Genomic DNA, 16,907 nt, shown 5'->3' with positions numbered 1-16,907 from the left:
AACGCAGCATTTGCCTTTCCTAATGTCGACTCTGCCTGAGACCAGTCTGAGCAGTAGGGAGCGCTCCGTGAGATTTATCACGTGATGAGTCACTCTCAGGTGCTGGCTCAGATTGCTGAAAACTTTAAAGCAAAGCGGACAGGCATTCATGGTGAAATATCTGAAAAAGAGAGGAAACATGAGTCAATAGACATACTCAAACAGAATAGACATAGACATACATACAATAGACATACAGAAACCACAAGCATGCCATCTGTTAACACCGCTAAGTTTCCAAGCAGCTTGTGGGCCCCCAAATGGGGAGGGCATACTCCAGCATGCTACTGGAGCTAGGTCATAGAAACCCCGAATAGGGCCTCCAGAGCCTGTGCCCCAACCACCCGTTGCCAGGTGATTGACACCAAGGGCCAAGGATGTCATGTGCATTACGCAACTCCCCGGTGGCCTTGGGTTGAGGACCAAGGCAGCGGATAGCTTCCATACGATTCTAAACGAATTTTCAGGAAGTTACCAAGCTTCTACTGCTTTGGCACTCCTGGGGTTGCGCACCAATGGCGGACTGCCACCTCACCTTTCACAAGATGATGTAGACAGCCAGGCTTCTACCACTGACACTCCCCCCGCCTGACTTAATAGTACTCTGAGGCTGCCAGGTCATTCAGAATAACGCATTTTCCATTAACGGTTTTTTAATTTACTTTTTAAGGCAATTGGATAGAGGAGATCAAGCAGATTACAATGCAAAAAACTACTCGTTTCTACGTGCTTCCGTTCCCGAGATGTAGGCGTTTAAAGGCCATTTTCCAAATATTCAATCCCATGAATCATCTGCGCATTAATCAATTCAATGATCCTGATTGGGTGTGGGACACAAGGTCAAACAGATTGCAAGTGGGATGCTTTGTACTTACCATTCCAATTGCAATCTATTTGGCTTAATTTGACACATTGGTTGCAAAAACTGCCATATGCCAACCTGTTGTGCTATTGACTTTCTAGTGTGACAGCACCACCTGATGGCCAGAAATAAAGGTAGTGTCTATTTCCATGTGTCAAATAAATTGGAATTGGGATGCCATTCAAATAGAAGTGGGATTTTTTGTACTTACCAATCCCACTTCCAATTTATTTGAATAGGATCCCACTTCCAATTTATTTTCATGTGTCAAATAAATTGGAATTGGGATGCCATTCACATAGATTGACTTCTAAGTATTTTATTTAAAATAAGTGACTGAAACACTTCAAAAACCATTTATTCATGTTCCCCATGTCTGGTTTATGCAAGCTAACTCCTAGAAGATTTATCAAAAGTAGAAACGTCTGAACTTGGCAACAAATAGCAGCGACAACTCTCAAGGTTTCTTCCTCATGCAAAAAACTAGGGAGTTTTTCCTTGCCACTGTCGCCTTTGGCTTGCTCACTGGGGGCTAGAACTCGGCACTTGTAAAGCTGCTTTGTGACAACAACTGTTGTAAAAAGCGCTATATAAATAAAATTTGATTTGATTTGACATGATAATGCTAACTTCCGCTAGCATCTATATGGGATTTCCCATATAACGTTAGCATCAAGCTAACTCATAGGCGATGCACATATTACAATAAAGCTTTGAATCTTTGAATCCTTTGCAAATTGTGTTGTATAACTTCTTAGCTAACAGCACAGTCAATAACAACATATAATGAGTAGTTTTAGCCTGCTGTTTAGATAAAAAAAATATATCAGTGTTTTGAAATGTCAGAACTTGGCAGCGAATAGCTACGCCATGGTAATGCTAACTTCCGCTAGCATCTATATGGGATTTCCCATATAACGTTAGCATCAAGCTAACTCATAGTTAGTTTCTCATGTAACATTACGCAGTTATCTAATTCCAAAGGGATCTCCCATATAACATTAGCATCAAGCTAATTGTTACAGAAGTGGTGAAGTGCAGAACCAGCAGATTAAATAACTCTTTTTCCCACTGCCATCAGACTCTCAAACTCTTTTTTTGCACTGTCATTTGCACTACACTATGGGCTACAGCAATATATTTATATTTATTACTAATGTATCCCATGTTGATGGAGGGAACAGTGGGGATGAGGAGGTGTTGGGTAGAAAGGAATAAGGAAGGACAAGTGGTCCCCAAATGTATGAACATTTGTGTTTAAACTTTAGGCCTACGACTACAGCGCAATAGCTTATTGGCTGCCAAACGCCAACGCTTCGAGCTATGGAGGAGGAGCGACTCAGACTTGTTGTTATATTTATATTTGTTGTTATATTTATTTTGATCGTTTGTGCTCCCTTTTTGATCACAACACGTTGAGTGGTTTTTCTCTGTGTGCTTATGTTTTCATTCTAGTCCATTTCTCTGGCTTGTATTTTCTTTGTTCATTTGCGCTCCCTTTTTGACAGTTTTTGTCTCCTCCGTTTTTGTTGTTTTCACTTACCTGGTCTTACGTCGAGGTCGTTCCGTATTCTTTTCTGTTTTCGTTTTCTGAGATATACTCAGCTTTCCTTTTCCGCGTTTCCCGCTTAGTAGCGGAGGCCTCAGTTTGTCATTCTTTCTTTTGGGTTTTGCCCCTGGGTTCATCTCGTACAAAAACCCCACGAGTCCCCTGTTCCCTGGGGGTTCGCGTGACATGCACCAACTCTGGTGATGCTTTGAGCATGTATGATATCTGTGGACAAATGGGTGAAAATGAACTTACCAAGCATACATAAGCAATCAATCAATCAAATTTTATTTATATAGCGCTTTTTACAACAGTTGTTGTCACAAAGCAGCTTTACAAGTGCCGAGTCCTAGCCCCCAGTGAGCAAGCCAAGGGCGACAGTGGCAAGGAAAAACTCACTAGTTTTTTGCATGAGGAAGAAACCTTGAGAGGAACCAAGATTCAAGGGGGGAACGCATCCTACTCTGCCCGACACTGGTCACCATTATACAATGTTCATATGGCTTATAATTTTAGCAGATGTTTTATATTATGTAGTAATAATAATAATCTTTATTTGTATAGCACCTTTCATACATACATGCAACTCAAAGTGCTTTACAAAATAAATAAAAAGAAACATTAAAAGGAAGCAGATAAGACAAAAAGAAAATTTTAAAAGAAATTAAAGATAAAAAGGAAACAAACAAAATAATGACAAATTATAAAATAATAATAATGTAATTAAATATTAAACATAAAATGTAACTAAATGAAATGGCATGAAGCAAAGTGATATGAAAGATTATGAAAAGAACAGCAAAAAAGCCCTACCCTCTGACGTGTTATCAGTTTTTTCTCGAGATCTTTCCTAAAGTCTTTTCAAGAGACTGTCAAACTCAAGCGTGTAGGTTAGCCTTCTGCGTCTTCCCTGTTTAGATTATTGCATGTAACAAAAAGGAAAATATTTTGAAAATATGACATGACTAAGTCATGTTCTTATTTATTTATGCACGGACCTTTTGTAAATGATCAATATACTAAAGAAATAATTTCACTGACTGGTGAAAAGTTTGTTGTAGGGGTTCGGGAGCGGACTTGGGGGGCCGTGGGGGGACCCCTGACTCGATAGCGCCCCCTGGTGACCCCAACACAAAGTTGGTCCTAGGGCTTCGGAACTTGGCTTGGGGGCCTATGGGGGTTCCCCAAGACACCCCATAGAAGGACAGCGCCCCCGACCCAAGTGTCCACTAGAGATGCTGAAATTGGACTAACGAGATGTATATTTAATATTTCGAAAGATTAGGACTTAGAATGCTAAGCTTGACATGACAAATCGTATTCTTGGAATTAAAGACCCTGGGACATACGTAGAGCTACTCCTTGTTCCCGCCTACTTTGGTGGGTGGGGCTGGAGTATGTAATTCCAGGGCCCTCAAGCAAGCCCCTTATGAAATGTCGTGACCCTAGCACATGGGAAAAGCTACTGTCTGTTCCTGCCCACTTTGGGGAGCAGAGCTGGAATGTGTCATTCCAGGGCCCTCCGACAACTCTCCTAGAACATAGCATGACCCTAGCACATAGAGAAAGCTACATGCTGTTTCATGTGTAATTGGATGTCTGGAGATGATTATCAAGTTTGAAGACAGTTGGAACATGGAAACATCAATTGAATGTCACTGGCCTTCCTGGCTATTTCTTTGGATGTGGATTTAAAAATCGGTCTCATTAGAGATTTGGATTTTTCTTTGGATGTGGATTTAAAAATTGGTCTCATTAGAGATTTGGATTTAATATTTGGAAAGATTAAGACTGGATGCTAACCAAGGAATAGACTTGGATACAACACTTTTAGTGATTTATATTTAATTTTTGGCAAACACTAAAATTCCGCTCTGCAAGTATTAACCTCTTCTGTCATGAATGTAACCACTGTGTAAAACATGGTACATGCTAATGAATAAAGAAACATCACACATTAAGCCTAGCAGAAATGCTACGGGAAATGAGAGCAGCACCCTCCCAAGAGGGGTGAATGCCGTCTCGCTTCAAAAGGCCAGGCCTGCCCTCAAAACTATATCTATATAATCTTATCTATATATCTATATAATCTATATATCTAATATTATCTATATAACCCACTTTGTTATCTGAGCACCATTTAGACATCCAGCGGTGTAGTGCCCATAACCTGCTGTAGGTTTCAGCGCCACGCCGAACTGGAATGGGACCAGAGCATATTATGGCGTCTGACATCGTCCCCGCTAACTCACACACCTCTTTAACATTATCCTTGGTGATCTCAGACTGTCTCAATCCCACATCATTGGTGCTGACGTGAATAACTATCTTAGAATATTTACGTTTAGCCAGCACCTTTAAATTAGCCCTGATGTCAGGCGCTCTAGCCCCCGGGATACACTTGACTATGGCCGCTGGTGTCTCTAAACTGGTCGCTCTATTCATGTGTCGAAGCTGTGAATCTCCTATCACCAGAGCTCTTTTAACAGGTTGCTCAGTCGGTGTATTACTGAGTGAGGCAAACCTGTTTGACATGGGAACCTGAGAGGAACGGTGCTCAGCCCTACGGTTATGCCGCCGAGACGTCACCCATTCGCCCCGCTGCGAGGGCTCTAATGCCGGAGCAGGGGGCTCGATACCTATGGCTGTGCTACCCAGGCCTGCTACGCTATCTATGCTAGCTGCTATGCTAGCTGCGCTAGCTGCTACAAACTCTCTAGGACTTTCTAAAGCCCAGATGCGCTCCTCTAAAAACTAAATCTTCTCCGTCATACTAATAATTAATCTACACTTCACATAAATAAAATTATCACTACTGACGGAAGAAGAGTAGCTATACATGCCACACTCATCATAAGCAACAAGCGACTCAGACATGATGAAATACGAAGATACTTGGCTTCGGTTAAGATGTCGAAGATGTTTCCAGTCGAAAAAGTCTTTCGATGGCTTGTGGAGGTTGTTGTAGTCGGAGTTAAAAATATATCCACAAAGTATTTGTAGATATATCAAATGTAAGCAAATTGATAGGGAAAAAGAAGGCAAAAACACTCCAGTAAGCAGCGTCGGCAGTAAGCAGCGTCACCTTTAGTCTGAGGTCTGATATAATGTCCCGTACCTCAGAGACGGTTTTAGTATAGATAGGTTCAGAAAAGCGTTTATAATACTTTATATTATTTAACTGCCTTTCTGCTTCCTTTATATAGGTAGATCTATCCATAATAAGTCACACTGCCCTTGTCAGCTGGTTTAATGACAAAGTTTTTGTTTCGACACAGCTGCATTAGTGCACGCTGCTCCTGTCTGTTCAAATTATGGGCCTTTGGTTGTTTCCAGGGGAACTTCCTCATGGCATAGTTGTCCGCTCTGATGATTTTTCTCACTGCATTAGGGACCTGGGATAACTTAGGGGTCCAGGTTGCTTTGTGTGTGAAGGGGAGAGCCACTGAGTCGGGCTGCGTCCTGAAATAGGTGGCCAACAACAATCTCCTGTGATACTGTTGCAGATCTAAGGTGAGTTGTTTTTTTCATATCCATTAAGCTGGGGCTTCTGGTGCATCGGAGGTTTGTGCAGGCTGCACGAGGCTTTCAAATATCCGATGCTTGCTGGCTTCTGTTGTTGTCAAATTCATTGCGTAGAATTTGTTGGCGGTGGCCGTATTATGGCACATGTTATGGCGCCACCATTTCCTTTTCCTTGGGGTCTAGGTCGTTTCTTGCCTGTGAAGGGAAATAAAATCAGACCACTGGGGGGGGGGGGGGGGGACATAAATGTTAGTGACAAGTCAACTGTTCAAAAAATACTTACGTGGGTGGCAATAGAGCTCCTTAAATCAGTGAATTTCGGCTTTCCTGGGAGCTCCATTTGCTGCCACGCCTGTTGCAAGTATTCGTTGAGGTTTTTGCAGGTGTTTGGTGTCGAATTCGAAAATAAGAATTTTGAAATTTTGCCGCCAGGCAGCCCTTTTCTTAGTTTTATGTAAGACGTAAGCCATCCGTACTCCTCCCCAGTGAGGAGGAGCTGGGCCACTCCAAATGTCTCATTCGTTTTATGAGACTCAACCTGTTTAGAAAGACAAAAGGACAAAACACACAAGAGATTACACATTTTGCCATGTTGTATGTACTCTCTGCATTGTGCTTAGCTTTTAGCACCTCCTCCACCTGGAGGTTTTGATAAACTCCTGTTCGGTGGCCGTAAATGGACGATAAGTAAGCTGTAATGTATCCATAAAAGGAGCGTTGGAGCTTTATGGAGCTTTTGGTCTCCAGGGTCTCTGAGGTAACAAATAAAAACACAAGAATGAGACACATTGATGTAAAGTGCAGCAGAAAAAATTAAAGTGAGGTATGATGCAGGACTCACTCAATATTAAAGGTATCTGCTGCCTCGCTTTTTCTTGACACTTTAGCAGTGTCTCTTTGCTGATGGCACGCCCATCTTTACACTCCTTCACTCGGATCTCGTGGATCACTACCGACCGCTGCTGTTTTTTAATTATGCCCTTTATTTCCCTAGTTATGTTAACCAGGGAAACACGCTTAAGGCGGCAGGTGGGGGGTGGTGTATCCTTTATGTAGCCCATAAATTGGGCTACATTTTTGACGTAGTGTTCGTGTGCTAGGCACAACTTTTTCTTTCATCAAGCTTCTGACCCATCTGCAAAACATGAAAACATACATATGAATCACAGAACATCTAAACATTAAAACTAAATTTTAGAGTAAAGAATAGTCCCATACTCCCTAATCCTTGGAGCATTGTCCAGGAAGGTGAACTCGTGTAAGTGGCTTTGGCCCACAGCTATGTAAGCAATGAACCGCTTTATGCGGTATATTTTACTTTTCACGTTATTCTGGAGCCTATAGGAAGGGTCAGGCCCCTCCTGGTGATACTGGTAGCTCTCCAGAATTTCATCTGAAAGCATAAGATATGGAGAATTACTTATTTTCAATCAAAGGAAATATACTTAAAAAAAGCACAGCCAAAGCAAACCTGACTGCACTTACTGAGCTGAGGCACATGGTCGGGAAAGTTTTCTGTGTCAGCAGGCTGCACCTGCTCTGCCTGCATCTCCACCTCTGCGTCTGCATCTGCCTCCTGCTCTGCTGGTTTCTCCTAAGATTCAAATTGTAAGAAAAATACATTATACCTGTTGGACCAGAGCAGTCACATTCATTTTAACTGCTCTATGACAACTTACACATGGTTTGTTTTGGGCTGTCACCCTAACCCTTGTTTTTGTTTGTTTGACTGGCACTGCTTTCTTTTCTATGCTTCTGCGCATAACTTTCAGCTGGTGCCGTAGCAGCTGGAGCTCCTTCGTTGTAGCTGACAGCTCTTCAGTCAGTTTCTTTGTGTCCTTTTCTTGACACACAATGGACGCATTCTGCAACCTCTTCCTCATCCTCCATGGGGCATGGGGCGTCTTCCGCTGCAGCTCCGAGTGTCCTTTCCTCCTCCTCCTCCTCCTCCTCTTCCCTTGTATCTAAATCTGACCTAAGGGAAACTGAAGGGTTAGATGCCCTAAGTTCTGCCAGGCTTTGTAAAACCGACTTTCTCTTGAGCTCCTGCAGGTAAAGAGCCTTGAGGGTGCTTGACAGCTCAGTATGTGAGCTCAAGTGCCTGTCGAGTCGTGATGTGGTCTGCCCACATCCTGGAACGCAGCATTTGCCTTTCCTAATGTCGACTCTGCCTGAGACCAGTCTGAGCAGTAGGGAGCGCTCCGTGAGATTTATCACGTGATGAGTCACTCTCAGGTGCTGGCTCAGATTGCTGAAAACTTTAAAGCAAAGCGGACAGGCATTCATGGTGAAATATCTGAAAAAGAGAGGAAACATGAGTCAATAGACATACTCAAACAGAATAGACATAGACATACATACAATAGACATACAGAAACCACAAGCATGCCATCTGTTAACACCGCTAAGTTTCCAAGCAGCTTGTGGGCCCCCAAATGGGGAGGGCATACTCCAGCATGCTACTGGAGCTAGGTCATAGAAACCCCGAATAGGGCCTCCAGAGCCTGTGCCCCAACCACCCGTTGCCAGGTGATTGACACCAAGGGCCAAGGATGTCATGTGCATTACGCAACTCCCCGGTGGCCTTGGGTTGAGGACCAAGGCAGCGGATAGCTTCCATACGATTCTAAACGAATTTTCAGGAAGTTACCAAGCTTCTACTGCTTTGGCACTCCTGGGGTTGCGCACCAATGGCGGACTGCCACCTCACCTTTCACAAGATGATGTAGACAGCCAGGCTTCTACCACTGACACTCCCCCCGCCTGACTTAATTGTACTCTGAGGCTGCCAGGTCATTCAGAATAACGCATTTTCCATTAACGGTTTTTTAATTTACTTTTTAAGGCAATTGGATAGAGGAGATCAAGCAGATTACAATGCAAAAAACTACTCGTTTCTACGTGCTTCCGTTCCCGAGATGTAGGCGTTTAAAGGCCATTTTCCAAATATTCAATCCCATGAATCATCTGCGCATTAATCAATTCAATGATCCTGATTGGGTGTGGGACACAAGGTCAAACAGATTGCAAGTGGGATGCTTTGTACTTACCATTCCAATTGCAATCTATTTGGCTTAATTTGACACATTGGTTGCAAAAACTGCCATATGCCAACCTGTTGTGCTATTGACTTTCTAGTGTGACAGCACCACCTGATGGCCAGAAATAAAGGTAGTGTCTATTTCCATGTGTCAAATAAATTGGAATTGGGATGCCATTCAAATAGAAGTGGGATTTTTTGTACTTACCAATCCCACTTCCAATTTATTTGAATAGGATCCCACTTCCAATTTATTTTCATGTGTCAAATAAATTGGAATTGGGATGCCATTCACATAGATTGACTTCTAAGTATTTTATTTAAAATAAGTGACTGAAACACTTCAAAAACCATTTATTCATGTTCCCCATGTCTGGTTTATGCAAGCTAACTCCTAGAAGATTTATCAAAAGTAGAAACGTCTGAACTTGGCAACAAATAGCAGCGACAACTCTCAAGGTTTCTTCCTCATGCAAAAAACTAGGGAGTTTTTCCTTGCCACTGTCGCCTTTGGCTTGCTCACTGGGGGCTAGAACTCGGCACTTGTAAAGCTGCTTTGTGACAACAACTGTTGTAAAAAGCGCTATATAAATAAAATTTGATTTGATTTGACATGATAATGCTAACTTCCGCTAGCATCTATATGGGATTTCCCATATAACGTTAGCATCAAGCTAACTCATAGGCGATGCACATATTACAATAAAGCTTTGAATCTTTGAATCCTTTGCAAATTGTGTTGTATAACTTCTTAGCTAACAGCACAGTCAATAACAACATATAATGAGTAGTTTTAGCCTGTTGTTTAGATAAAAAAAATATATCAGTGTTTTGAAATGTCAGAACTTGGCAGCGAATAGCTACGCCATGGTAATGCTAACTTCCGCTAGCATCTATATGGGATTTCCCATATAACGTTAGCATCAAGCTAACTCATAGTTAGTTTCTCATGTAACATTACGCAGTTATCTAATTCCAAAGGGATCTCCCATATAACATTAGCATCAAGCTAATTGTTACAGAAGTGGTGAAGTGCAGAACCAGCAGATTAAATAACTCTTTTTCCCACTGCCATCAGACTCTCAAACTCTTTTTTTGCACTGTCATTTGCACTACACTATGGGCTACAGCAATATATTTATATTTATTACTAATGTATCCCATGTTGATGGAGGGAACAGTGGGGATGAGGAGGTGTTGGGTAGAAAGGAATAAGGAAGGACAAGTGGTCCCCAAATGTATGAACATTTGTGTTTAAACTTTAGGCCTACGACTACAGCGCAATAGCTTATTGGCTGCCAAACGCCAACGCTTCGAGCTATGGAGGAGGAGCGACTCAGACTTGTTGTTATATTTATATTTGTTGTTATATTTATTTTGATCGTTTGTGCTCCCTTTTTGATCACAACACGTTGAGTGGTTTTTCTCTGTGTGCTTATGTTTTCATTCTAGTCCATTTCTCTGGCTTGTATTTTCTTTGTTCATTTGCGCTCCCTTTTTGACAGTTTTTGTCTCCTCCGTTTTTGTTGTTTTCACTTACCTGGTCTTACGTCGAGGTCGTTCCGTATTCTTTTCTGTTTTCGTTTTCTGAGATATACTCAGCTTTCCTTTTCCGCGTTTCCCGCTTAGTAGCGGAGGCCTCAGTTTGTCATTCTTTCTTTTGGGTTTTGCCCCTGGGTTCATCTCGTACAAAAACCCCACGAGTCCCCTGTTCCCTGGGGGTTCGCGTGACATGCACCAACTCTGGTGATGCTTTGAGCATGTATGATATCTGTGGACAAATGGGTGAAAATGAACTTACCAAGCATACATAAGCAATCAATCAATCAAATTTTATTTATATAGCGCTTTTTACAACAGTTGTTGTCACAAAGCAGCTTTACAAGTGCCGAGTCCTAGCCCCCAGTGAGCAAGCCAAGGGCGACAGTGGCAAGGAAAAACTCACTAGTTTTTTGCATGAGGAAGAAACCTTGAGAGGAACCAAGATTCAAGGGGGGAACGCATCCTACTCTGCCCGACACTGGTCACCATTATACAATGTTCATATGGCTTATAATTTTAGCAGATGTTTTATATTATGTAGTAATAATAATAATCTTTATTTGTATAGCACCTTTCATACATACATGCAACTCAAAGTGCTTTACAAAATAAATAAAAAGAAACATTAAAAGGAAGCAGATAAGACAAAAAGAAAATTTTAAAAGAAATTAAAGATAAAAAGGAAACAAACAAAATAATGACAAATTATAAAAATGTAAATAGTTACATTTTATTTTAAACATAAAATGTAACTAAATGAAATGGCATGAAGCAAAGTGATATGAAAGATTATGAAAAGAACAGCAAAAAAGCCCTACCCTCTGACGTGTTATCAGTTTTTTCTCGAGATCTTTCCTAAAGTCTTTTCAAGAGACTGTCAAACTCAAGCGTGTAGGTTAGCCTTCTGCGTCTTCCCTGTTTAGATTATTGCATGTAACAAAAAGGAAAATATTTTGAAAATATGACATGACTAAGTCATGTTCTTATTTATTTATGCACGGACCTTTTGTAAATGATCAATATACTAAAGAAATAATTTCACTGACTGGTGAAAAGTTTGTTGTAGGGGTTCGGGAGCGGACTTGGGGGGCCGTGGGGGGACCCCTGACTCGATAGCGCCCCCTGGTGACCCCAACACAAAGTTGGTCCTAGGGCTTCGGAACTTGGCTTGGGGGCCTATGGGGGTTCCCCAAGACACCCCATAGAAGGACAGCGCCCCCGACCCAAGTGTCCACTAGAGATGCTGAAATTGGACTAACGAGATGTATATTTAATATTTCGAAAGATTAGGACTTAGAATGCTAAGCTTAACATGACAAATCGTATTCTTGGAATTAAAGACCCTGGGACATACGTAGAGCTACTCCTTGTTCCCGCCTACTTTGGTGGGTGGGGCTGGAGTATGTAATTCCAGGGCCCTCAAGCAAGCCCCTTATGAAATGTCGTGACCCTAGCACATGGGAAAAGCTACTGTCTGTTCCTGCCCACTTTGGGGAGCAGAGCTGGAATGTGTCATTCCAGGGCCCTCCGACAACTCTCCTAGAACATAGCATGACCCTAGCACATAGAGAAAGCTACATGCTGTTTCATGTGTAATTGGATGTCTGGAGATGATTATCAAGTTTGAAGACAGTTGGAACATGGAAACATCAATTGAATGTCACTGGCCTTCCTGGCTATTTCTTTGGATGTGGATTTAAAAATCGGTCTCATTAGAGATTTGGATTTTTCTTTGGATGTGGATTTAAAAATTGGTCTCATTAGAGATTTGGATTTAATATTTGGAAAGATTAAGACTGGATGCTAACCAAGGAATAGACTTGGATACAACACTTTTAGTGATTTATATTTAATTTTTGGCAAACACTAAAATTCCGCTCTGCAAGTATTAACCTCTTCTGTCATGAATGTAACCACTGTGTAAAACATGGTACATGCTAATGAATAAAGAAACATCACACATTAAGCCTAGCAGAAATGCTACGGGAAATGAGAGCAGCACCCTCCCAAGAGGGGTGAATGCCGTCTCGCTTCAAAAGGCCAGGCCTGCCCTCAAAACTATATCTATATAATCTTATCTATATATCTATATAATCTATATATCTAATATTATCTATATAACCCACTTTGTTATCTGAGCACCATTTAGACATCCAGCGGTGTAGTGCCCATAACCTGCTGTAGGTTTCAGCGCCACGCCGAACTGGAATGGGACCAGAGCATATTATGGCGTCTGACATCGTCCCCGCTAACTCACACACCTCTTTAACATTATCCTTGGTGATCTCAGACTGTCTCAATCCCACATCATTGGTGCTGACGTGAATAACTATCTTAGAATATTTACGTTTAGCCAGCACCTTTAAATTAGCCCTGATGTCAGGCGCTCTAGCCCCCGGGATACACTTGACTATGGCCGCTGGTGTCTCTAAACTGGTCGCTCTATTCATGTGTCGAAGCTGTGAATCTCCTATCACCAGAGCTCTTTTAACAGGTTGCTCAGTCGGTGTATTACTGAGTGAGGCAAACCTGTTTGACATGGGAACCTGAGAGGAACGGTGCTCAGCCCTACGGTTATGCCGCCGAGACGTCACCCATTCGCCCCGCTGCGAGGGCTCTAATGCCGGAGCAGGGGGCTCGATACCTATGGCTGTGCTACCCAGGCCTGCTACGCTATCTATGCTAGCTGCTATGCTAGCTGCGCTAGCTGCTACAAACTCTCTAGGACTTTCTAAAGCCCAGATGCGCTCCTCTAAAAACTAAATCTTCTCCGTCATACTAATAATTAATCTACACTTCACATAAATAAAATTATCACTACTGACGGAAGAAGAGTAGCTATACATGCCACACTCATCATAAGCAACAAGCGACTCAGACATGATGAAATACGAAGATACTTGGCTTCGGTTAAGATGTCGAAGATGTTTCCAGTCGAAAAAGTCTTTCGATGGCTTGTGGAGGTTGTTGTAGTCGGAGTTAAAAATATATCCACAAAGTATTTGTAGATATATCAAATGTAAGCAAATTGATAGGGAAAAAGAAGGCAAAAACACTCCAGTAAGCAGCGTCGGCAGTAAGCAGCGTCACCTTTAGTCTGAGGTCTGATATAATGTCCCGTACCTCAGAGACGGTTTTAGTATAGATAGGTTCAGAAAAGCGTTTATAATACTTTATATTATTTAACTGCCTTTCTGCTTCCTTTATATAGGTAGATCTATCCATAATAAGTCACACTGCCCTTGTCAGCTGGTTTAATGACAAAGTTTTTGTTTCGACACAGCTGCATTAGTGCACGCTGCTCCTGTCTGTTCAAATTATGGGCCTTTGGTTGTTTCCAGGGGAACTTCCTCATGGCATAGTTGTCCGCTCTGATGATTTTTCTCACTGCATTAGGGACCTGGGATAACTTAGGGGTCCAGGTTGCTTTGTGTGTGAAGGGGAGAGCCACTGAGTCGGGCTGCGTCCTGAAATAGGTGGCCAACAACAATCTCCTGTGATACTGTTGCAGATCTAAGGTGAGTTGTTTTTTTCATATCCATTAAGCTGGGGCTTCTGGTGCATCGGAGGTTTGTGCAGGCTGCACGAGGCTTTCAAATATCCGATGCTTGCTGGCTTCTGTTGTTGTCAAATTCATTGCGTAGAATTTGTTGGCGGTGGCCGTATTATGGCACATGTTATGGCGCCACCATTTCCTTTTCCTTGGGGTCTAGGTCGTTTCTTGCCTGTGAAGGGAAATAAAATCAGACCACTGGGGGGGGGGGGGGGGGACATAAATGTTAGTGACAAGTCAACTGTTCAAAAAATACTTACGTGGGTGGCAATAGAGCTCCTTAAATCAGTGAATTTCGGCTTTCCTGGGAGCTCCATTTGCTGCCACGCCTGTTGCAAGTATTCGTTGAGGTTTTTGCAGGTGTTTGGTGTCGAATTCGAAAATAAGAATTTTGAAATTTTGCCGCCAGGCAGCCCTTTTCTTAGTTTTATGTAAGACGTAAGCCATCCGTACTCCTCCCCAGTGAGGAGGAGCTGGGCCACTCCAAATGTCTCATTCGTTTTATGAGACTCAACCTGTTTAGAAAGACAAAAGGACAAAACACACAAGAGATTACACATTTTGCCATGTTGTATGTACTCTCTGCATTGTGCTTAGCTTTTAGCACCTCCTCCACCTGGAGGTTTTGATAAACTCCTGTTCGGTGGCCGTAAATGGACGATAAGTAAGCTGTAATGTATCCATAAAAGGAGCGTTGGAGCTTTATGGAGCTTTTGGTCTCCAGGGTCTCTGAGGTAACAAATAAAAACACAAGAATGAGACACATTGATGTAAAGTGCAGCAGAAAAAATTAAAGTGAGGTATGATGCAGGACTCACTCAATATTAAAGGTATCTGCTGCCTCGCTTTTTCTTGACACTTTAGCAGTGTCTCTTTGCTGATGGCACGCCCATCTTTACACTCCTTCACTCGGATCTCGTGGATCACTACCGACCGCTGCTGTTTTTTAATTATGCCCTTTATTTCCCTAGTTATGTTAACCAGGGAAACACGCTTAAGGCGGCAGGTGGGGGGTGGTGTATCCTTTATGTAGCCCATAAATTGGGCTACATTTTTGACGTAGTGTTCGTGTGCTAGGCACAACTTTTTCTTTCATCAAGCTTCTGACCCATCTGCAAAACATGAAAACATACATATGAATCACAGAACATCTAAACATTAAAACTAAATTTTAGAGTAAAGAATAGTCCCATACTCCCTAATCCTTGGAGCATTGTCCAGGAAGGTGAACTCGTGTAAGTGGCTTTGGCCCACAGCTATGTAAGCAATGAACCGCTTTATGCGGTATATTTTACTTTTCACGTTATTCTGGAGCCTATAGGAAGGGTCAGGCCCCTCCTGGTGATACTGGTAGCTCTCCAGAATTTCATCTGAAAGCATAAGATATGGAGAATTACTTATTTTCAATCAAAGGAAATATACTTAAAAAAAGCACAGCCAAAGCAAACCTGACTGCACTTACTGAGCTGAGGCACATGGTCGGGAAAGTTTTCTGTGTCAGCAGGCTGCACCTGCTCTGCCTGCATCTCCACCTCTGCGTCTGCATCTGCCTCCTGCTCTGCTGGTTTCTCCTAAGATTCAAATTGTAAGAAAAATACATTATACCTGTTGGACCAGAGCAGTCACATTCATTTTAACTGCTCTATGACAACTTACACATGGTTTGTTTTGGGCTGTCACCCTAACCCTTGTTTTTGTTTGTTTGACTGGCACTGCTTTCTTTTCTATGCTTCTGCGCATAACTTTCAGCTGGTGCCGTAGCAGCTGGAGCTCCTTCGTTGTAGCTGACAGCTCTTCAGTCAGTTTCTTTGTGTCCTTTTCTTGACACACAATGGACGCATTCTGCAACCTCTTCCTCATCCTCCATGGGGCATGGGGCGTCTTCCGCTGCAGCTCCGAGTGTCCTTTCCTCCTCCTCCTCCTCCTCCTCCTCCTCTTCCCTTGTATCTAAATCTGACCTAAGGGAAACTGAAGGGTTAGATGCCCTAAGTTCTGCCAGGCTTTGTAAAACCGACTTTCTCTTGAGCTCCTGCAGGTAAAGAGCCTTGAGGGTGCTTGACAGCTCAGTATGTGAGCTCAAGTGCCTGTCGAGTCGTGATGTGGTCTGCCCACATCCTGGAACGCAGCATTTGCCTTTCCTAATGTCGACTCTGCCTGAGACCAGTCTGAGCAGTAGGGAGCGCTCCGTGAGATTTATCACGTGATGAGTCACTCTCAGGTGCTGGCTCAGATTGCTGAAAACTTTAAAGCAAAGCGGACAGGCATTCATGGTGAAATATCTGAAAAAGAGAGGAAACATGAGTCAATAGACATACTCAAACAGAATAGACATAGACATACATACAATAGACATACAGAAACCACAAGCATGCCATCTGTTAACACCGCTAAGTTTCCAAGCAGCTTGTGGGCCCCCAAATGGGGAGGGCATACTCCAGCATGCTACTGGAGCTAGGTCATAGAAACCCCGAATAGGGCCTCCAGAGCCTGTGCCCCAACCACCCGTTGCCAGGTGATTGACACCAAGGGCCAAGGATGTCATGTGCATTACGCAACTCCCCGGTGGCCTTGGGTTGAGGACCAAGGCAGCGGATAGCTTCCATACGATTCTAAACGAATTTTCAGGAAGTTACCAAGCTTCTACTGCTTTGGCACTCCTGGGGTTGCGCACCAATGGCGGACTGCCACCTCACCTTTCACAAGATGATGTAGACAGCCAGGCTTCTACCACTGACACTCCCCCCGCCTGACTTAATAGTACTCTGAGGCTGCCAGGTCATTCAGAATAACGCATTTT

General features: G+C 42.8%; 2 protein-coding genes across 2 annotated transcripts; both read right to left on the bottom strand.

Annotated features, from left to right (window-relative positions):
- Positions 1-5,136: 5,136 nt before the first annotated feature.
- LOC143516309 (uncharacterized) lies at positions 5,137-8,527 on the bottom strand. The gene is made up of 6 exons (XM_077007867.1): positions 7,655-8,527; positions 7,461-7,569; positions 7,194-7,368; positions 6,817-7,110; positions 6,259-6,727; positions 5,137-6,170 (listed from the first exon to the last, which is right to left on the bottom strand). The coding sequence occupies exons 1-4, from the start codon at positions 7,856-7,858 to the stop codon at positions 6,993-6,995; spliced, it is 606 nt and encodes a 201-aa protein (XP_076863982.1). The 5' UTR covers positions 7,859-8,527; the 3' UTR covers positions 5,137-6,170; positions 6,259-6,727; positions 6,817-6,992.
- A 4,721-nt stretch (positions 8,528-13,248) lies between these two features.
- LOC143516308 (uncharacterized) lies at positions 13,249-16,009 on the bottom strand. The gene is made up of 6 exons (XM_077007866.1): positions 15,767-16,009; positions 15,573-15,681; positions 15,306-15,480; positions 14,929-15,222; positions 14,371-14,839; positions 13,249-14,282 (listed from the first exon to the last, which is right to left on the bottom strand). The coding sequence occupies exons 1-4, from the start codon at positions 15,968-15,970 to the stop codon at positions 15,105-15,107; spliced, it is 606 nt and encodes a 201-aa protein (XP_076863981.1). The 5' UTR covers positions 15,971-16,009; the 3' UTR covers positions 13,249-14,282; positions 14,371-14,839; positions 14,929-15,104.
- Between the last annotated feature and the right edge of the window lie 898 nt (positions 16,010-16,907).

The sequence above is a fragment of the Brachyhypopomus gauderio genome, chromosome 6 (genome assembly GCF_052324685.1).
Source record: "Brachyhypopomus gauderio isolate BG-103 chromosome 6, BGAUD_0.2, whole genome shotgun sequence".
NCBI lineage: Eukaryota > Metazoa > Chordata > Actinopteri > Gymnotiformes > Hypopomidae > Brachyhypopomus > Brachyhypopomus gauderio.
This window is presented reverse-complemented; position numbering and strand designations above follow the sequence as displayed.